The sequence below is a fragment of the Sorex araneus genome, chromosome 3, assembly GCF_027595985.1.
Source record: "Sorex araneus isolate mSorAra2 chromosome 3, mSorAra2.pri, whole genome shotgun sequence".
NCBI classification, from domain to species: Eukaryota; Metazoa; Chordata; class Mammalia; order Eulipotyphla; family Soricidae; genus Sorex; species Sorex araneus.
The window spans coordinates 31,089,287-31,111,366 of NC_073304.1; the positions used below are offsets into that span (position 1 = coordinate 31,089,287).

Sequence of the window (22,080 nt, forward strand, 5' to 3'; positions counted from 1 at the left end):
GCTGTTGGGCTCAGTTTCGGGTGTGTTTGGGGGTTTCCACCAGTGTCCCAGAAAACACAGGCTGTGTGGCTGCGCCTGAACAGGGCAGGAGTCCCCCCTCCTTTGAGGCTCTGAGGACCCGTCTGCAGTTTCTCCCCCCAGGAAGACTGAGCCCCCAGCCCCACCTTTGTGCTCTTTCCACTACCTTCATAGCCAGGGCCCTAGGTTGCCATGGGGATGGGGGCCAAGAAGCACGACATGGGGTGCAGGAAAGCATGCCACCTTCGGGGGTTCAGCCCCACGTTGGAAGAAGAGAAGCCCCAACTCCCGCCGGGCTGGGCAGGGGGCGGCTCGGGCGGGAAGGGAAGGGAGGCCTCGCACACGGCTCAGGGTGAAGAGATTTATTCCGGCACGTTTGCAGACAGGTCCTCACGAACAGCGAGTAGCACATGCTTTGGTCAAGAAAGAGGAAAAGCAGAACCAGAACAGGGCTGAGAGCCACGGCGCTCGTGGGCTGCCTGCCCGCCCTCCTACATTCGGCGATCGAGTCCTAGCCCCCTCCCTGTAGGGCCCCCCGCCGTCGCCCCCGTGGACACGCACGCTGGAGGTGGCCGTGGCTGAGAGGTCACGACAGAGCAGGGGAGAAGTGTGGTGGTAGTGGGGGGCCGGGGGGCGGTGAGCACTGGGGCCCCGGGAGGTGAAGGACAGCAGGAGACCCGGAGGGGCAGGAAACCAGTGAAGAAATCTCCGGGCAGAGCGTGTGCCCCCCTCCCCCCACAAAGGCCACGTGGAGGGCGCCGAGGTGGTGGTTTAGGCACAGTGGGGACAGGGAGAGACCCGGCAGCTTGGCTCAGAGCCGAGGCCCAAGACCCCCGGGGACCGGGAAGAAGCTGGAAGATGCTGGGGCAAGCCAGGGGCCTCTCTTTCCGAGGAAAATGCATCTATGCACACACATGCAATATAGGTGGGGGGCAGCAGGGGGCAGCGCAGGAGGCTCCCGGGCCTTCTAGAATCCATGAGCTCGCCAGGGGATCAGTATACCCTCGTGATGAGGCCTGGGGGCTCCTGGGGCAGTGTGGCCACCGTTGGCTGGTTTGCTTTGGGAAGGGACCCCCCCATCCCCCGGGGGTTCTGGTACCACATGGCCTGACCGAGGGTGGTGCTGGGGGTGGCTGAGGCCACAGAAGCAGCTCCAGGATAAGGCTTCGGCGTCGGAGCAGAGGCCCAGGGGCGGAGAGCAGACAGAGCGGGGGACACTGACAGGGGCCCCTGGGCAGCTTCCGGCCCTGTGGGACTCAAGCGCCTCCTCCGGCAGTGGGGCAGGGTGGGTAAGGCCTGGGTGGGAGGATGTGGCCCTCCATGACGTGGGGTGGGGGGGAGGGTTTGGGGCTTCAGGTTCTTAGGGGCCCCCTGGCCCCTTAAGGGATGCAGTTTGTACAGAGGCTTTGAGTAGCAGGAGTGGAAACTTCAGAGCAGGATGGGGTTGCCCAGCGGGGCACAGGGGTCGCCTGGCTGGTCACTGAGGTCCAAGGGAGAGGTCTTGGCCGGACACGTGGCCGAACAGAGGTGCTTCATAAGCCGTGTCCTGTGGCAGCCTCGGGCTCATAAAGTGGGGGCTCTCCCCTTCACAGCCTGCTGCCAACTGCCCGTGCTGTGGCCTCGATTCCATCCTTCCTGCGCCCCATCCAGCACCTGCCAGGGAGTGGCCTGAGCCCCTCATTCTTGCCCCCCACACCTTGCCCTGGCCCCCTCCTCCTGCCCCACCCCAACCTCCCACCCCCCGCCCCCCAGGGAGGTCCCCAGGAGGGGGCGAAGGCTCAGTCTCTGCCTCTCGGCGATTCAGCATCTGTCCGTCCGGCCTGGGGTGGGGTGGGGGACGCCCTCCCTGTGCAGACTTTGGACAATCACATCATGGCGGGGTGTTGGCTGATGATCCCGGCAGAAATGTGAGGCGATGGAAAGGGCCCGCTTTACACTCTCCCACCCTAACCCCTTCCGGTCCCCCAAGTCTCATGCAAAAGGTACAGGAGGCCCCGGGGCTGCCATCAGGTATGGGGCAACAACTGCCACTGCTGCCCAGGGGCGTCGGCCTGGCACTTGCTGGTCACTAGCTGGTCCGACTTCACCTCCAGGCAGAGGCCGCTGACGGAATGCTGGATGGAGGAAGCTTTCCGCCGCCATCTCTGCGGAGGAGAGGGTGGGAATGGGGAGAGGGGGGCTGGTTAGGGCACGTGGGGCCAGCAGGCTCAGGGAGCTGAGTGCACACTTTGCTCAATTCCCCGAACGGGCACTGCCAGGACTGGGGGCAGCCCCTCCTCCACTAAGCACTGCCTGTGTGCTCTCCTTAAAAAAAAAAAAAAAAAAAAAGAATGGGCATCCCTTTATGGCACAGGATGACAAAAGCCCTGTGCACTCCTGACACGCCCCCCCCCACCCCACTCACCCCGTGGTCCATCCACGAGACGCCCCAGCCCAGTCTCGCTTCTCGTCAAGCTAGGCGGGAAGCTGTTTGTCCAGCTCAGAGGCCTGCAGGATGAGTCGGACCCAGAAACACCTCTTGTCTGCCTGCCCAACATTTGTCTGAATGTGGCTGAGGTCCAAAGACTGAGCACCGGCTCTAGAGGTGCAGGCACATGCCGGATCCTGGCCTCCACCCATCCCTCACCCCCAAGAGCATGGCCGATAACGGCCCGGGAGGCCCCTCAGCGTCTTCGCTGGGCTCTCTCTCTCCCGGGCACCCATCTCCTCTTGCTCTCCATCCCCCTGTCTTCCTGCTGCCCTGCTGGCTGGAGCCTGGAGGTTTAGACGGGGGAGGGGCAGCGGGGGGGGGGGCAGGATCAGGTTCTGCTGTAGCAGCCGGAGGAAGGGGGTGTCTGGGTGCAGGCGGGCGGGCAGCAGAGGAGCTACCTTGGGGTGTGACACAGGGTGAAGGTTGGAAGTGGCATCTGGATGCCCCTGAGCAGTGCAGAGCTATGTGATGTGGGGCTTAGAACCAGTCTCTGTCCCCAGCACTGGGGGACGCCTGACCTGAAGTTCAGGGGTAGAGCTCAGAGCACCTGGTGCGCGGTGCTGCTCTTAGAAGCTCCTGATATGGACCTGCCATCCGCCAAAAGCTGGCCAAGCCTCGCTGGGGGCAGTGGAGGGGACCGTCATCCCCAGGAGATCTAGGAGAGGGTCACAGGGCCTCCCTTGGGCTACACCTGTGCCCACGTGGCCCCAGCTCCTGGTCCTTTGCATGATGAGCATCAGACACCATCCTACTTCCCCCCTGCCCCCCACTAGGCTGTATGTGGCACAGGTACACAGTGTGTGTCCTTTCTTTATCCAGCAGCCAACAAGATCTGCACAGTCCTTGGCACCAGTGAGACACCCCCCACCTCATCCCATACACACACACACACACACACACACACACACACACACACACACACACACACACCATTCAGTTTTATTTTGGTGGTCTGGGGTTGGGACCACCCCTTGGTACACAGGGGCTGTCCTGGCTCTGTGTTCAGGGATCACTCTTGGTGAGGTTCGGGGGCCTACACAGGGGGTGCTGGGGACTGAACTCGGGTCGGCCACCTGCAAGGCAAGCGCACTACCTGCTGTCCTAGGCCCCTTTGGTGAAGAATGGATGCATGGAGGAATGAACTAATGACCCCATCATGGAGAGGGAAGAGGGGCTGGCCCGGTGCAGGACTCACATGCCCTCTGTGGCCACTGGACCCCTCGCTGCTCAGAGGAACAGCTGCTCTCCGGCACCTGCCCCACTGCACTCTCAGCGTGCACAGCTTCCCTGCCAGGCAGACCGGAAGGCGGCCGCCACTGCATTTTGTTTATTTATTTATTTATTTATTTATTTTGTGGGCTATACCTGGCAGTGCTCAGGGCTGATTCCTGGCTCTGGGCTCAGGGATCACTCCTGGCAGGAGTTGGGGGACCATATGGGGTGCCAGGGGTAGAACCCAGTTTGCTGTGAGCAAGGCAAGCCCCCTGCCTACCTGCTATACTATCGTTCTGGGCCAACCTTCCATTTTATAAAAGGGAGGCTGCAGGGGCGGGAGGGGGTGAGCCACTAACCTTATCGTCCCCGGCCCTCGGGCAAAGAAATCTCTGGGGTTCCCGACACCACCAGCTTTGGGAGTGAGGCCAGAAGGGGGACCCAAGGCAGGAGGTCTCTGGCAGCAGGAGGACGGCTTGCCCTGCCCCCTTGGGAGAAGAGAGGCACAGACACCCAGCGTGTGCTTCCGGGGGCCTGGCAGGACTTGTAGGAACAGAAGGAAAGTGGCCGAGGGGGATTCCTACCCCCTCAGTAGGCCGGGGGCAAAGGGCTGGCGGCTCAGGGCAGGCAGAGCCAGCTTCACCCCTCAGTTAGAGAGGGCTTCCGGGGCAGCTGGCTGGCCTGGCAGGGAGGGTCTGTCACCTCAGCCTCTCAGACACACTCTTACACACACACACACACACACACACACACACACACACACACACACACATCGAGGCAGCAGCCCAGAATGGAACTGTAAACTGCCAGTGACCCCAAAGGATAGAGCTGGCGTGGGAGAACGAGAGAAGGGGTGAAAGGAACGCCCAACCTGGAGAGCCTGGTGCCCTTCTTCTCACCCTGGCACTGCCCCCACAGGGGCGGGCCTAGCAGGAGCCGGAGTGATGCCTGCATAGGATGGGCTGGGCTGACTCTTCTGGGCCAGTGGGACATCTCTGAGCTCATGTCACTGATGCACCTGGTGGCCTGTCCATGTCCTGGGATGTACAGAGGCAGGGTGGCAGGTGGCAGTGTGTGTGTGTGTGTGTGTGTGTGTGTGTGTGTGTGTGTGTGTGTGTGTGTGTGTAGAAAGAAAAAACAGATAATTTCAGATGGGGCTGCATGCCAGCTGAGAACGTATTCTGACCTCAGTTTCCCCTGTCGGCCAGTTGTCAGGAAATGCTTAGACCTGGGATAGACCCCCAAAGGGTTGAGCATACGCCAGGGATGCAGGAGACCCTGAGTTTCATCTCGGCACTGGCAGCCCCCAGCACTGCCACTGAAAGCTTCGGGGATATCCTGCCAGGCTGCACATAGTTAGAGAGGCCAAACGTTTTCCATAAGCAGGGTCTGGAGCAATAGTCCAGTGAGTAAGACGTCTGCCTTGCATGCCACTGGCCCTGGCTCAATCCCCAGCACCACACATGGTCACCCGAGCACCACCAGGAGTGAGCCCTGAGCACAGAGGAATGGGTAGCCCCTAAGCACAGACCTGGTGGCCCAAGCTCCCCCACCTCCAACTTGAAAAGAGACAGAAAGACTCACCACACATCGACAACTTTCCGGGTTAACACTGCGAACTTAGGAACTGCAAAAGCCTGAGTTTGGATCCCAGCTCCACGCCCTTCCCAGCTGTGGGATCTGATATGGTGTTTTGTTTCTTTGTTTGTTTGTTTGTTTGGGGGGCCAAGCCGCAGTTGTATTCAGGAGCTACACCTAGCTCAGTGCTGGGGGGCCCCTCCTAGCAGTGCCTGGAGGTCACGGTGGTACTGGGGATGGAACCTGGAGCCGCCACACGCAAAGCCTGGACATGACCCGTGTGTGAGTTGCTACGCTGACTCGGTTTCCTGGCTCCTAAAGCAAGCCCAATTCTCGGGCCCCATCCCTGATGGCCGGGAGGATGGCCTGGCCCAAGCTCACCTCCTAAGACTGTGCCCACAGGCTCTCATGGGGCAGTGTGCCGTGGCTCTGTCCCCGAGAGTGTGGACACCGGCAGTGCCTGCCCTCATGGAGCTCCCAGGCCTGCAGGCATGACTCACCTGAGTCTCAGTGGAGGGGGCCCCCCTGCCCCTCCCCGAGGTGCTCACCTGCTTGCCTTCCCTCGGGTTGCACGTCTGCAGCGTGACCGGGGCGTCCTGGGGATCTGAGCTGGAGGCGGCCGTGAGGCACTTGCCCTGCTGCTGGATGAGATGCTCGCTGAACAGCCAGGCCTGCGAGACAGGGGCCAGGAGGGCGGCATGAGAAGGCTCGGGGTGTGGACCGGGAGAAAGGACACGACCACACCCAAGGAGGCCATGGTGGGGCAGAAGTTCCTATAAAGAAGGTGAGGTGGGGGGCGAGGGCCAGTGTGGGGTTTCACTGGACGTTGCTTTTCTCTGAAGTTTCTCATGATGAAAGGTTGTTGGGGACCAGACGACTAGTTAAAGAGTCCACCTACACAATGGAATACAGATGTGAGGAAAGATGAAGTTATGAAATTTGCTTATAAGGGGATGGTCATAGAGCATATCGTGCTAAGTGAAATGAGTCAGAAAGAGAGGGACAGACGTAGAATGACATTTGTGAAATATAAAAAAAACATAATATAAGACTGACACCCAAGGACAGGAGACACAAGGGCCAGGAACATGGCCCCGTAGTTGGAAGCCTGTCTCAGGAGCTGGGGGAGGGAGAAGGCAGCTGGAATAGAGAAGGGATCACTGAGTCAATGATGGTTTGGGGGATAGTTCAGGATGGGAGATGTGTGCTGAAAGTAGGAAAAGGACCAAACGTGACGGCTTCTCAGCCCCCAGCCCTGCCTACGAGTAAAGTGGGCTTGTCCGCACACTTTCTCTCTGCCAAGAGACAGCGGGGTGTGGGGTGCCGCTGGGACCTGGCGTGATAGGCTGGGAGGTGGCAGGAGTTGGTCCAAGACGTCGTGACATGTGATGGGCCGTGTGCAGGGTCCCTGCGAAGGCGGCTGGTTGTGGGGGTGCAGACACAGAGAGGGGGAGACTGAGCAGAGAAAGCCTGTGTTGCCCTGCCACCACCCCCAGCCCCAGCTCCTCCCCCACGCCCAGGCCAGACCCTGAGGTCCTGGGTCACTTACCTGGGACGCTGGGGGGTTCTTGGCACTCCCTCTGCAGGGCCCCATTCCGAGCTGGAAGTTGTCCTGGCCCTGGGATTCTAAGCAATTCACGCCCTGCTTAAAGATGCCGGGGAGCACTTCCTTGACCGGGATGCTGAGGGGGAAGGACAGGGTCAGGCTTGCCTCTGCCCTAGGCAGCACCCTGGGGGCACTGAATCTCCAGGGATAGGCACTGGGGGGACAGGGGAGGGAGTGGGGCCCCTCTAGGAAGGCTGGGACTCAGCTCAGCCCCCTGGGCTCCGTGCAGATTCAGGAGCCCCAGGAACTGTGCCGAGGGCCCGACGTGGGGGCCACTGCAGTGCGAGCTCAGTCAGAAATGCAGGGTCCAGATCATGAGAGAGAGAGGGGGGGGGAGGGAGGCCTGGGAAGACGGGGGAAGCTGACGTGGGACCCCTCTGAAGATGCTGATCGGAAACAGACAAATCTGAAACTGCTTCATCTCACTTGTGATGAGAGAAACATATCCCAGCCTCACCACTGTGTGTTCACCATATAAAGGCCTGCGTTTTGTTTATTTTTGGTTTGGGGACCACACCTGGCTGTGCTCAGGGATCACTCCCTCCTGGCAGGGTTTGGAGGACCATGTGGGGTGCCAGGGATTGAACCCAGGTCAGCCGCGTGCAGGGCAAACACCCTACCTGCTGCAACTATCTCTTCCTAAGTGTGTGTGCTTTAAATTTTAAGTGACAATGTGCACTTGGCAATGGGTGTGGGGTTCTATTGTCTCATCATACACTGGCCCTGTATAACGAAGACCCAAGAATGTGAACCCCTTTGCCCAAACAATCCACATCAGGGAACCTCGAATACTTAGCAACAAGGATGGCTGAAAGGAGAGATTTGGTTGAACAGAGAATCCGCTCAGAGCAGTCTCTTAGGTGGACACACTGGAGATCCCTAATATCTAAGTATAGAGAGTGGACCGCACAGAGTCTGACTCATCTGTAGGATGGGAAACCTGTTCGTCATTAAACGCGACTCTGAAAGGATATGTGGTGCTGTGGGGAAGCACTCCCAACAAGCTGTGAGGCTGAGCAGGCATATTTCAAAATATTGAGTTGCTGAAGCCATATGCACAGGGAAACATGCTCAAGCACACACAGTGACACAGACACACCGTTTCAGATCTAGGGGACTACTGACCCCCAGCCCACAGGCATGAAGCAAGAGGATTTAGATGCTGATCCTTACTTACGTGTGTGTGTGTTGTGTATGTGTGTGTGTGTGTGTGTGCTGATCCTGTACCTAATCGGGGTGTGTGTGTGTGTGTGTGTGTGTGTGTGTGTGTGTGTGTGCTGATCCTGTACCTAATCGGGGTGTGTGTGTGTGTGTGTGTGTGTGTGTGTGTGTGTGTTGATCCTGTACTTAATCGGGGTGTGTGTGTGTATGTGTGTGTGTGTGTGCTGATCCTGTACCTAATCGTGTGTGTGTGTGTGTGTGTGTGTGTGTGTGTGTGTGTGTGTGTGTGTGTGTGTGTGTGTGTGTGTGTGTGTGTGTGTGTGTGTGTGTGTGTTCCCAGCAGAACTCAGGAGGCCTGGGGCCTCTGCTGGCAATTCTTGGCTGATCAGGGCTGGGCATCCAATTGGGATCAGCTGTACGCACGGCAGCTTGTGCCTTAGCCCCTGAGTGATCTCTCTGGCGTCCTGTATATAATCTTATTTGCTTCCTGTTACCTCTGTCAGGAAGAGAACGAGGTGCACGGGGGCAGGGGGCCGGGGGGAGCAGTGTAATGTCTCTGCTCCGACGGAGTGGACAATGCTGTCACCAAACTGGGCTTCCTTCCTCAGCTTCCTTCCTCCTCTGGATGCCCCAGACCCCAGAACCAACCTGCTGTCTTGAAGCCTTCGGCAGACCCTCTCACTTTCTCTCTCCTGCTCCTGGCAGCAATGCCAGCTCCTCTAGACTGTCTCCATTCCTCCCCATCCCTGAGAGGTCGTTCAGTTCTAGAGCAGAGGGTGCAAACTTTTGCCGCGCCCCCCACCGCCCCCTCCCAAGCTGCCCCTGCCCTGGATAGCTTCTGTCTGATCTGTGGTCGGTGGCTGTTAGGGCTTTAAAGGAGTCAATATTTGAATAGATGAAATTTGCAAGGCAACACAAAGACATCTGAATCCAGCTTGTCTTGAAAGAAAAAAAAATAAAATCAGCCAGATCCGACTTTCGACTTTCGCTTGGGCAGGAGAGCTGCGGAGACCCTGGGTGGCGTCTGTAAGCCAATCAGCCCGGCTCGCCTCTGCTGCCGCTGGCTCATCCCCACCCACTTGATTGATTGGCCTTACCGGGCCCGGCCCACCCTGTAGGATTGAAGTGTGCCACCCTGGCTGGGTGCAAGGACGTCGTCGGGAGGGAACGGCTCCACCCACTCAGCTTCCTCCCCACCCAGGACGCTGTGCTCCATTTCCACCCGTACAGATGGAGACGAGATGCCAGCTGGGGCCTCTCGAGAACAAGGCCCGAGAATCGAGAATCGCTCCAGACACGCCCACTCTCTTCCTCTTCCTCCCCTCTGTTGCCTAGGGAGATGTCAAGGTGCTCAGCTTCCAGGAGGCGCCCTGGTGGGAAGGGCCTGCGTGAGCCCACGCGGCGCCTGCACTAGACCATTTGTGAGCCTGGGTGGGGGGAGGGGTGGTCTGCATGGCAGCGACACTGCAGCTGCGTAGGGTGGGGGTTGTGACCACCCTTCTACCCTCCCGGGCGGAGCCCCGTTCACATGTCCTTTGTGCCCACAGCCCCCCTCACGTCTGCATCTGCTTCCTCCTCCCTGGGTCTCCTCCAAGCTGGGCTGCCTGTACTGGGTCTCTCTGTCGGCACACGCACTAGGCACCCTCCCTTCAAGACACTTGGCTTGCCCTCTGTTAGAATATCATCACAACATGCTGGTTTTTTATCAGAAGAAGCTGTTTACTTCCATCTGCCAGGAATCGTGGTCAGAAGCACTTACTACCTAGCACTCTCAGACACGTGGTGGGCTTCTGCAGTGCTCAACCTGCACAACTGTTCCTGCCCGTCCTGAAACACAGGCACGTGTTGGCAATGGCCGGGGGCTGCCGCGGAACGCTGACCTGGATAAGGCGCAGAATCGTGGCAGGACTGCTGACAGACCTAGGAAAGTGAAGGGTCGTTTCCTTCAGCCTCCTCACTTTCCCTGCCACAGAACTTATCTGTAAGTGTGGGCCAAGTAGCAGTGGTCCCTGTCTGGAGGAAAACGGGTGTCATTTGAGCCTAAAGATCTCCTTTCTGGGGCCGGAGCAATAGTACAGCGGGCAGGACGTTTGCCTTGCACACGGCTGACCCGGGTTCCGGCCCTGGCATCCCATATGGTCTCCTGAGCACCGCCAGGAGTGATTTCTGAGTGCAGAGCCAGGACTGACCCCTGAGCATTGCCAATATGACCCCAAAAGCCAAAAATAAATAAATAAAGATCTCCTTCCTGCCCCAAGCCTTGGATTATCCCTGTTTGTTTTTTTTTTTTTGACTTTTTGGGTCACACCTGGCAATGCACAGGGGTCACTCCTGGCTCTGCACTCAGGAATTACCCCTGGTGGTGCTCAGGGGACCATATGGGATGCTGAGAATCGAACCCTTGTCAGGTGGGTGCAAGGCAAGCGCCCTACCCGCTGTGCTATTGCTCTAGCCTCCCTGTTCCTTTTACCCTGAGAACTGAGGCAGAACTTGGAGGAGGAGCGACTGGAAGAGGGATCTGGGTGGGGATGAGATTTGCATGTCCTCCCTTAACAATAAATAAAACTCCGTTTCTTTCAACTTCCTCACCGTGAGAAAGGGAACAGAAAGTGACTTATGCTCCTCATTTCACGCAGCTGGTTCCGTCACTCCCCTGTCTTGTGGTGGGCCCTGAGGACCCTCCTGCCTCTTGGGACACTGTGTGGGGACTGGGCGGTGACAGAGACGGCACTTTGCCAGGCCTCCCCACTCCTGCGGGAAACCTACAGCCTATGACTCCATCGGAAACCTGTTTGAGCCGGTAGAATGTACAACAATGGCTTGCTCCTGAGAAGCGATGTAGGCGATGCTTCAGGGAGATAGCGAGGAGGCGAAAAGCAATACTTGGCTTGCCAGGGCCCTGGGTTTAGGGCCTAGCACCCCACGGTCCCCTCAGCACTGCTGGGAGTGACCCTCAAGCCCTGTGCTGGGACAAAGCTCCAAGTACTCCCCCCGCAAAGCCACATTTGAATGACCTGTCCCATTAAAATCTATCATTTTAGGAGACTATTTCTTTTTTTTATACAGCTGTCAGATCAGGCAGCTCACGCTCTCCTAAGGATGTTGCCGTGATGTCACTGTTTACAATCCCTTGGCAATTGCTCCCAGAGTCCCTTTATTCTTGTTTTCATCTTGTCACACTGTGTTTGGAGCCAGGATTATATTATCTGGGTTAATCAGCCAGCTTGTTCACTGGTCTTGGCTGGAACCTAACCATGGCTGTTCTCCAAAACTGAAATCTGTCCTCAAAGGACAAAGATCCGCTTCCTTCGAGGACAAGCAGGCTCCGAGGGGTGGGGCGAATGTTCTGGAGGCCACGCACCAGCCCTTAGAGAAAGCAGGCAGCAGGGAGATGGCCTGTCCTCCAGGGTGGGCAGCTACAGAAGGGGAAAGCAGATTCTGAAGTGATTACTGAGGCCTATTGACTACGTAGTTTATTTGGTCAGAGATATTTATTGCCTGCCCATGGGTGTTGGGGATAAAGCGATGAATGAGACAGGTAACCCCTCTGAGCACGGAGACAGCAACCGACTGATCTGGCCACGCCACTTTGATGGTGCCTTAGTGGTTTCAGCCTCCTGTCTGCAGGGAAACTGCTGTGCTGGGTGATGGATGAGGAGGTGGATGGAGGGAGGAAGCAGGGGACCAGGGGGAGTCACTGCCAATGTAGTGTCCCGGGCAGGCTTCCTGGGAAGATGTTTTTGCGTCCCGAAGGAGGAAAAGAAATGTCATGTGGTTGAAGCTAAGGCATGAAAAAGGTATGTGTGTGTGTGGGGGGGGGGGTTGGGAGGGAGGGTGGATCACTCCTGGCAGTGCCTGGAGGGGGGACTATGCCATGCCAGGGAGTAACCTGGGTCTTCCGCCAGCAAAGCATGCATCCAGCCCACAGAAACAACTCTCCAGCCCTGCAAAGCCTTCTGAAGCCAGGAAGAGGGGGCTGCTCCGTGCAGCCATTAGAATTTACTTTTTGTAGCACTCTTAGCACACAGAGTCACTGCTGCTGCACGGCGGGGCACGGTGCCACTGGTATTTGCCTCCTCATTTGCAACAGCAAACATTTCCCATATTCCTTCACAGGCGTTATGCTTAAACTATTAATGGATTCATAATATTTGCTCAGCGCTGGACATGATGAGAACTGCTGAGCCCAGGCCCGGCTGTCAGGTGTTCGCTTGGGGGCTGGGTTGGGTTTGGCTTCACAGCCGCAGGAGGACCTTCCCTGAGCGAGCATCCGGCTGTCAACTGCTTTTTGACTTGGGTCGCTTATTTCCTTCGGACGGATTCCCACAAGGGAGAGAACAGGGCCAAAGGGACGCGCATGTGCCTGGCTGTGGCGAGACAACACAGCGCTGTTTTCCTCAGAGAACCCCATCCTGGTCTAGCTCCAAAGCCAAGGCGGCTGAAACCTGGTTCCCGCCTGGGAGAGTAGAAGCGGGTGGGTGTGTGCTTTGCACACAGGAGGCTGGGGTCCGACCCCTGGCAGTACACGGTCTCCCAAGCACTGCTGGTCCCTAACTCTTGAATGGGGACAGCCCCGGGCACAGCTGCTGGTGGTAGCCCCCATACCAAGAAGCAAATCTGATTCTCGTCACACCTCCTTCCTTTTTTTTTTTTGCTTTTCTATTTGGGTCACACCCGGCGATGCTCAGGGGTTACCCCTGGCTCATGCACTCAGGAGTTACTTCGTTACTCCTGGTGGTGCTTGGGGGACCGTAAAAGATGTTGGGAATCGAACCCGGGTCGCCCCCATGCAAGGCAAATGCCCTACCCACTGTGCTATCACTCCAGCCCCCTCACCTCCTTCCTTTTCAACTCCTGGTCACAACCCTGTTCTCAGAGCCTTCATTCCAAGATAAGCCCCTGACAGAGACAGCAAGAACCAGACTGCTTGCCTCAGGGAGCTCTCAGGATGGGGGGCTCCCCCCAGCAGCTGCCTTCCCTCTACCTCCCCTCCCCCCCGCCACGCCACACACACACACACACACACACACACACACACACACACACACACACACACACACACACACACACACGCCCTCATAGACAACTCACGTGAGCTCTGGGTAGACGTTCTCCAGGTACCAGCGGAAGGATTTGCAGTTCAGCTTCTTCCGCTGCTCAATCCGTGTGGCCACGCTGAAGGAGGAGACAGCTCAGGCTGGGGTGCAGGGACGAGGGTGACAGCGCCCCCTTACCCCGGGGGCTGACTGGGCCCCCTTTCCTGTGAGTCTCGACAACATTCTCTCTGACCTTCCAATCCCCACCCCCTCTCTCAGCTCTCCGGAACATTCCTCATTCCTCTCCTCAGCTTCCTGTTCCAAGTGGAGGTCAGCTCTCCGGGGCAGTGTGCCCCAGGGGCCAGGCTGTGCTCTGGGCTTCTCACTCTCTGGACCTCGGCTAGCCTCCCGCTCCCTCGCCCTGACTTCCACGGGGAGCCTCGAGCCTCTGGCTCCTGCACGGGTCATTTAGGACAAAGAGCGAATGGCAGGAGGAGCGGGTGCCAAACCTTCTCTGGGGCCCGGAGCTGACTCAGTGCGCTGAGCACTCGGTTTTGCTTTGCATGCGGGAAGCCTGGGTCCAATTCCCAGCACCACATGGTCTCCTGAGGACCACCGGGAGTGACCCCCGCAAGCAGAGCTAGGAATAGCAGTCCCCGAGTGAAAATTCAAACAAAATAAACCTCCTCGGGGAATTCTGGCAAGTAAAGAACAGGCTGCTGTGAACGTGGGACCCGAAGTTTGATCTCCTCAGCCCCTCCCTTCAGTGCACCCCTCACCCCCACAAGGCTGCTTATAGCCGCCTGACCATGGGCCTCAGAGCCACCTCTTGTTTCTTGTCCAGTAAGGGGGGGAATGTGACCATCCACTTCAGGAGGCTTTTGTGAGAATCAAATGAAGAATTTAGGGGACCAGCATGGAGGGGATCCTCAATATACACTTGCTTCCCACTAAAACAGGGCTATCACTCTTTTAGAAGATTTTTTTTTTTTTTTTGCTCTTTGTGTCACACCCGGTGATTCTCAGGGGTTACTCCTGGCTCTGCACTCAGGAATCACTCCTGGCAATTCTCAGGGGACCATATGAGATGCCGGGGATAGAACCTGGGTCAGCCACATGCAAGGCAAAAGCCCTATCCGCTGTACTATCACTCCAGCCCCAAAAGATTATTTAAAAGAAAATTCTTTTAATGTACGGTTTTCAGTCCATTCCAGGCAATGCTTGGGGGTTAGTCCTTGTGGTACTTGGGGGACCACATGGTGACAGGGACCATCCCGGACCTTCAGTGTATAATTCATATACTCTAACCCTTCGAGTCATCTACCTGGCCCATAACTCTTTTTATATCTTTTCATCTTTAAAACTTTTAAAAACGACAGATACAAGTAAACAGAGGGAGAGTGTAAACAGAGGAATGCTCTGTCACTGTTACTGTCACTGTCACTGTCATCCTGTAGCTCATCGATTTGCTTGAGTGGGAACCAGTAATGTCTCCATTGTGAAACGTTGTTACTGTTTTTGGCATATTGAATATGCCAGGGGTAGCTTGCCAGGCTCTGCTGTGCGGGCGAGATACTCTCGGTAGCTTGCCGGGCTCTCCGAGAGGGATGGAGGAATCAAAGCCGGGTCGGCCGTGTGCAAGGCAAACGCCCTACCTGCTGTGCTATTGCTCCAGCACATGGTCACTAATGGTCACTAATACTATTTTCCCAAAGCTTTTCTGATGATGACCTTAAGAAACCAACACAACTTCCATCATGCTCAGGGTTGCCGGCACACAAATGGGGGCAAGAAACTGAAATCGGTCCCAGCAATTCTTGCCCTCCACGGCAAACAACCATCAGCTCCTATTCCCGTCGGTACTAATATGTTCTAGTTGGTTCTCTCTCTCATTCAATGCTAATCACGACTCACTACATGGATTCCGCCACCTATCTGCATTTTAAAAATGCTCAGGCAGACTGGAGTGATGACAGTCTGGGACGGGGAGAGCAGCTCACAGATCACAGGGAGATTTTGAAGGCCCGTGGGTGGAGGCAAACCCCAGGGGTTTTCTGCAGACAGTCTGTCCCTCTGCCAGCCCACACGCATTCCTCTCCTGCAGGCAGCTGTCGAGTCTATTCCCTGCAAGAATGTCCCAGGTCTCCTGCTGCTTGGGGTCTCCCTGCCCCTTGAGGACCCGGTCTTGTCTCCAGAGTACCTGCTGCTTGGGGGGTGGCAGAGGTGAAGCTTGGTTCTAAGTGGACCGAGCACTCCCCTGGGGTCCAGGCCATTTTGCATTTGGCTGAGATCCCACTACCGGGGCCATAGGGGGCAGCCTGACTGCTGGAAGGACCCACCTGCCGAAGGCCTTCCCAATGGCTGACGGCCGGGCCTCGTAGTAATACTGCTTGTATTCATCCATCCACACTTCTGCCGTGCGCTTGGTGTTCCTACAAGGAGAGGGAGGAGCCAATCAGGACCACCAGGGTGAAGATTCTGTTCTGCTCACAGCTGAATGAGGTGCACACCCATCTCACTGGAGAGCACCCTGGCACCCCCAGCAGCCCGAAGTTGCAGGCGTCCACGGACACCCTACTGAGAGGAGCCTATCATACAAAAACATCCAAGGCGGGAGAGGGCTCAGCAGTAGAGCACATGTCTGGCACATGGAGGACCTAGGTTCAATCCCTGGTATGGAAATTTAAAAAAGACCACCCCACTCCTGTGTGGATCAAAAGAACAGACAGGAGGCTATCTCTTCAGTAAGAATTTCGTGCCAACCTAAACGCCATCAGTTAGGGGATAATGAACTGTTTGCACACCATGGGGCACTAGGCAGCCAGGAAGAACATGCCGTAGTTGGGGGCTCCCCAGGGTGCCTATGATTTAATGGCGACTGGCAGCAAAGCATGCTGCAGAGAAAACCCACGGCATGGCCCCCTGTGTCCTGCACAGACCCCAGTGCACAGCGAGCAGGCTACCCCGGTATAAGCCACGTGTGTGAAGATGAGCTTCCTCCAAACAAGGGCGCCCAGGCCAGGGCACTCTCCCCATCCTCGCCCCCGCCCCAAGGACAGCAGGACATGGAGTGGGCTCCCAGCACCTTGCTCCTGCCTGCTGGGCCGGTGGCTGGGAGCCAGCGTGGGCAGCTGTGGACCAATCAGCTCAGGACACAGCATACATGACGGGGATGCAGGGCCCAGGGAGGGGCGGGCAGCTCCAGGTCATATGAACCATCGCTCTGTTTCAAGGACAGAGAGTCCAGGCAAGCGAGACCCGAGGACAACCCTGCCACACCCTCCTCCCACTCCTGGGAACAGCTGATGGAGGAGCGAGACCACTGGGGAAGGCTCCCCGCACTGGGACCTACCGGATGTAGGTGAGGGCGTTGCCCTCAGGGAAGTTGTAGGGGTGCCGCTTCCTGAAGACGTGGCCCACCCGGCTGCAGGGCAAGATCTCCAGGCTCCCACCACACATCCACACCCTGAAGGAGAGCTCTGGGGAGACAGGGCAGCATCAGGGGCAGCAGGACGGCAGAAAGAGGGGGGCCCCATCCCCATGCGTGCTCCTACTGCTCAAACTATGTGTACCATATCCACCTGCACACATATCACACACAGCCTCCACACACATCCCACATACCCTCCACACACATCACACATACACCCTCCACACATATCACACTCACATAACTCATACATATACACACACCCTCTATACACATCACACACATCACACACACCCTCCACACACATCACACACATATACTTCAAACATATATACACACCTTCCATACACATCACACACATCACACACACCCTCCACACACATCACACACATATACTTCATACATATATACACATCTTCCATACACATCAGACACATCACACACACATCACACACACCCTCTACACACATCCTTCACACACCTTTCACATCTTCCACACACATCACACACATACACTTTACACACCTGACATACCCTCCACATACATCACACATACCCTCCACACACATCACACATATCACACACATCTTCCATACACCCTCCACACACATCCCTCCCACACACCCTCCACACACACACCCTCCACATACACCACACACACACACCCTCCACATACACCACACACACACCCTCCACACACATCACACCCCCCAACATGCCCCCACACACTCTACACTAATTTCATAGTTACCACACACCCCCCCTCACACACCTTCAGATCACACACACCCTCACACACACATTCTGTATACATTCCATAGCCACCACACACCCACACATACCACACATACTGCTCTATACACCCCCCCCCCAAACACACACACACTAACATCACATATATGCCACAATGTTCCCCGTCTCGGAGCCCGGAGACCACTGGGGAGCACTGAAGACACACCCAGAGCAAAGAAGGAGGAAGAGGAGTCAAATGGCAGCGCCGTGTCCTGTGTCCTGCTTCCTGCGTCCTGCTAGAAAGGCATGCACGCCGGCACTAGAGAACACAGTGGCTCTGTCCGAGCTCTCTCCTGGCCCTAGAGCTTTCTCTGGCGCAGGTGGTCTCCCTTTCCAGCTGACGCCTGGCCCCACGGAGGCCCCCTTCCTTTGGCTGGTGGGGTGGAACCAGCCTGGGCCAGTGTCTGTTGGCCCTCAGGGGTGCTGGCACATGCAAATGGCTGCTGGCTTCCCAGGAGACACATCTCAGGCTGTCCTTCCTGTCCTGGGTTCTGTCCTCTGTTCACCGACTGTCACTCCTTAGGGACCTGGCGGAATCTCACAAGTCTCTTCGGATTCTGTCTTTCTTTCACTTAACCCTGTGATTAACCCTCTGATATTAGAATGCCTCGGTTCTTTAAAAAAAAAAAACAAAAAACACCTAGGGATTTGTTTTTGTTTGCTTTAAAAACATAGGTGAAAAAATTTTAAATAAATAAAAATATGAGTGGCTTAGAGCTAGAGCGAGAACACTGCAAGTAGGGTGTTGGCCTTCTGCACGCAGCTGACCCGGGTCCAATCCTGCCTCCCTCCCTGTATGGTCCCCTCAGCCCTGCCAGGAGTGATCCTGAGCGCAGAGTCAGGAGAAGCCCTGAGCACCACAGGGTATGGCCCAAAAAACTCTTTTGAGGGGATGACTTTTGTTTGTTTTTATTAAAACGCCACCTTCAGTGGTCTTTCATTATAAACTCTTTTATTAGAAGATACACTTCACCCTTGGTCCCACTTCTCACTCCCAAGCTAGCTGTGGGGTCACCCATGGTGGGACCTGTCCTGGGTCTCTTTCCTGGTGCAGCCCCTCGGGGAAGTGGGGAGGGAGGGACACTGGCTGGGCTCATGCCCGCCTTCTGGCCAGCTATGTGCACCAGGCAATTTCCAGGTGTGGCCCAGTAGCCAGGGAGGACACTCGGCACATTGGGTTGACCATGTTAATGGGCTTCCCTAGGTTTGCCTGCAGGCAGCCAGGCCTTGACTCTTCCGCTGGTCAAACTAGGCCGTGACATTCAGAACTGGGTCAGGAGATCTGGATTCAGTTCTGCTTTCACCGTTCCCATTTGTTATGCTGTGTTTCTGTTCTTCCCACTCAGCCCTTACTGTCCTTATGGTCGTTAATTACTGTCATTATTATCAACAATGGCAGTGACAAAGCAGCCGCCTTCCACTTCATCAGCACTTGCGATGTGCTGTGCTCTTCCCGTCCATTTCCAACTCACGGAGCAGTCATGTGGATTCAGGATGATCTCCTCATGTTTTTCCAAGAACTGTGAAGCCCGAAGATGTGAAATCACCTCTCCAAGGTCACACAGTCAACTGCAGAATTATAATGAAACGCTCACACTTTGTTTAGGCAGCTGCCTTGTTTCTACATTATTCAGTATCTTTGGGGGTGTGTGGTTTTGGGGTCATATCCAGAGTTTACTCCTGTGTTTGGGGGGTCACTCCTGGCAGTGTCTGGGTGGTATGTGGTGCCAAGGACTGAAATAGGGTCAGCAGCATACAAGGCAAGTGCCTTATCTCCTATACTATCTCTCCAGCCCCAGAAGTTTTAAATTTGGGGGATTGGGGGCCACTCCCAGTGGTATTTTGAGGTTACTCCTGGCTTGGCGCTCATGGTTCACTCCTGGTGGTGCTAAGTGGCCCTGAGGTATCAGAGAGGAAACCCAGGGCTCCTGCATGCAAAGCACGGGCTCCAGCCCTTTGAGCCATCTCCCCGGCCCTACCTAGCACATTCTCACTGAGCACCTTACTTGGTGGTCAACCGTGGTTCTGGGCTGTCTTACACGCTAGTAAAATAAGAGTCAGCAGTATCAGGAGAGAAGAAGATGAGCAGATCGTGCTGACTCTCAGAGGGTCCTGATGCCCCGGAGAAGAAGGCCGCAGAGTTTGGGGGCTGGAGAGGGCAAATAAAACTGGCATGGAGGACTTTGGTCATTAGGGAGCAGAACTGGGGTGGGGGACTCTAGTTATTAGAGAAGCCGGTGAGGGGGGACACTGGGCTGAGACCCAAAGGCCGTGGGGAAGCCAGACCTGCGGCCTAGGGAGAAGCGTTTGGGACAGAAGGCCCAGCAAGGGCAACGGCCTAGAGGTCAGCGCATGCCAGGCAAGTACAATGAGCAGAGCAAGAGGGACAGGCACCTGGAGTGGAGATGAGATGCAGGTCTGGGTTATTTATTGATTTATTTTAATTACTTTTTGTTGTTGCTGTTTTGTTTGGAGGCACATCAGTGGTAGTCGGGGGCTGCTCCTGGCTCTCTGCTCAGGAATCACTCCTGGCAAGACTCAGGGGATTACATGGGATGCCGAGCTCAAACCTGGGTCGGCTGCTCACGTAAGGCAAATGTTCCCCCACCACCACCCCCACTGTCCTATTGCTCTGGCCCCCTCCTCTGCTTTTGAGAAAGGACCTGGCTTTGCTCTGAGTGACACAGGAGCCAGACTGGGGTCTGCTGCAGCCAAGGGACACGGCTTGAACACTTCCCAAAGGGTCCCTACTCCACCCAGGATCCCACAGCTTGCACATCTGCCACCTGGCTCCAGGGGACTCTCTTTCTCCCGGGGGGTTGGGGGGGGGGGCACAGGGATGAGTCTCTGTGCGTTCAGCAGAAATCAGGCCCCAACCCCCTGCCTCGGGAGTCTCCAGGCTCCAAACTGCTCTTAGCCGCTGAGAGTCTGAACGCCAGGGCGAGCCTGGGCATTCCTTTCAATTTTTTTCTTTGCCCCTCAAAATTCCTGTAAGAAACAACACCCTCCTCGGAATCAGGCCTAGGACCCCCGCACCGGGAGCTCTCGCCTGAGGCCCTGATGGAAGTCAGAGATTTGATCCAGTACTTGTTTCTCCGTCAGTCAGTCACCCACCCGCCTTCAAAAAAAAAAAAAAAAAAAAGGAAAAAGCTCTGGATGCGGGAGAGAGAGGCCTTTCATCCGCCAACACTCTGCATCTCCACAGGAAGCCGGCCCTGCCGGGCCCTTCACATGGGGGAGCCTCAGGAGGTCCCCAATACTTGAAAGGAGGTCAGCGGGCAGGGAGGTGGCGGTGGCTCCCACAATCCACTCCTCCGCCCTCCTGCCTGTGAGCAGCTCCCTCAAGTGTGTTTCAAACAGCAAATATGGACCCCTAGAGACGGTACGGCCGGTAGAACGCTTGCCTTGCACACAGCCAACCCAGTTCAATCCCCAGCACCCCACGTGGTCTCCGGAGCCCGCCAGGAGTGCGCCCTGAGCACTGCCAGGTATTACCCAAGCCTCCTTCCCGCCCCCCAACCCCCAAACACAGACGAAAAAAAGAAAAACGAAGAAAGAATGTAGCCAATACTATTACTGGCTACATACTGTTGTTATTTCCTGACTTACCGAAATTCTCTCCCCCCCAGATGTCCATCTGGGCATCGTACTTCCCCAGGTGGTTAAACCAGGACTTGTCGATCACGAAGATGCCCCCAGCTATGACGGGAGTCCTGGGAGTGAGGAGAGAGGAGATCCGTGAGCTTCAGGAGTGGGGAGCCCCTAGAGCTGCTCCCGGCTGCTGCTGATCTGGGCCCCAGAAACTCTGGCTCGCAGGGCCCCCGGGGCAGGGCCCCTGGTCAGCTTCTGGGCTCTGAGGTCTCTGTGTCCCAGCACAGAGCCAGGTTTTGGTCTATGCGCCCTCTGAAGCCTGCAGGACCAAAAGGATGTCCCCCCCATCCCCCCTCCTTCCCCCTCCAGCTTCTCACTGCGGCATCTCCGAGACCCTGGCCCAGGGCAGGAAGCGTGTCCCAGAGTCCACAGCGGCTCGCACCTGATAGGCTGGGTGGGGTCTGTCCGAGCAATCTTCTGCTCCAGAGGGATCTGCTCCCACTTGAAATGCAGGCTCCAGTCAAATCCTGAGGGGAGGGGAACAGGGCTCGGCGCTGCCCTAGCTCTGGCAACCCCCAGTCTCTGCCCCTCCCCCCACTTCGCCCCCCCATCTCAGCCCAGCTCACGAAGGGCCCTCAATCCTTCACTCAGAGCCAGGGAGGAGTTTCCAGTCTACCAGGCCCCAGATAAGCTATCCATCAATGAACACTGTCAGAGTCGGGGGGAAGAGTATGCCCCCCAAATAAAATGAAAGCAGATGCATCCATGCTCTTCCAAGAGAGACTCCTTGAGGAGGTGACCTCTGAGAAAGGACCTGCATGGAGGCCTGAGCCATGCAGGGAGCACTGTAGGAACTGCAGGCACTGGGAAGACACGCAAAGGCCCTGTGGTCATTTCTCAAAGGAGTACTTCCTGGCCTCCCTCAGAACCCCACTCAGAGCCTGGATCTACTGTGGCTGAGCCCACTGATTGGTCCTGCCCTCTGCCCACCCACCCCCAGCATCACGCTGTCAGGAGCAAGGATGGGATGTACTGAATCTCTGCTGGCCAGTAGGGTGGACACTAGCCACCTGGGGCTCCTAGAACATGATTATTATCTCCTATGCTGGACAGCACAGGCTTGAAGTTCGGACCAGAACTACCCCAAAGAACAGGCTGCAGAGCTGGAGAGAGCCCAAAGGGCTAG

At 56.6% G+C, this 22,080-nt stretch overlaps 1 protein-coding gene across 1 annotated transcript in view; it reads right to left on the bottom strand.

The window, feature by feature from the left end:
* Positions 1 to 365: 365 nt before the first annotated feature.
* Positions 366 to 22,080, bottom strand: part of GALNT16 (polypeptide N-acetylgalactosaminyltransferase 16) — a 94,223-nt gene continuing 72,508 nt past the window's right edge. Inside the window, exons 9-16 of the mRNA XM_055130956.1 lie at positions 21,337 to 21,421; positions 20,913 to 21,016; positions 16,434 to 16,560; positions 15,421 to 15,513; positions 13,137 to 13,220; positions 6,828 to 6,960; positions 5,827 to 5,949; positions 366 to 2,162 (exon numbers count right to left, since the gene is read on the bottom strand). Coding sequence (XP_054986931.1) covers positions 2,025 to 2,162; positions 5,827 to 5,949; positions 6,828 to 6,960; positions 13,137 to 13,220; positions 15,421 to 15,513; positions 16,434 to 16,560; positions 20,913 to 21,016; positions 21,337 to 21,421 — 887 coding nt within the window. The 3' untranslated portion in view covers positions 366 to 2,024. The remainder of the gene's footprint in view (positions 2,163 to 5,826; positions 5,950 to 6,827; positions 6,961 to 13,136; positions 13,221 to 15,420; positions 15,514 to 16,433; positions 16,561 to 20,912; positions 21,017 to 21,336; positions 21,422 to 22,080) is intronic.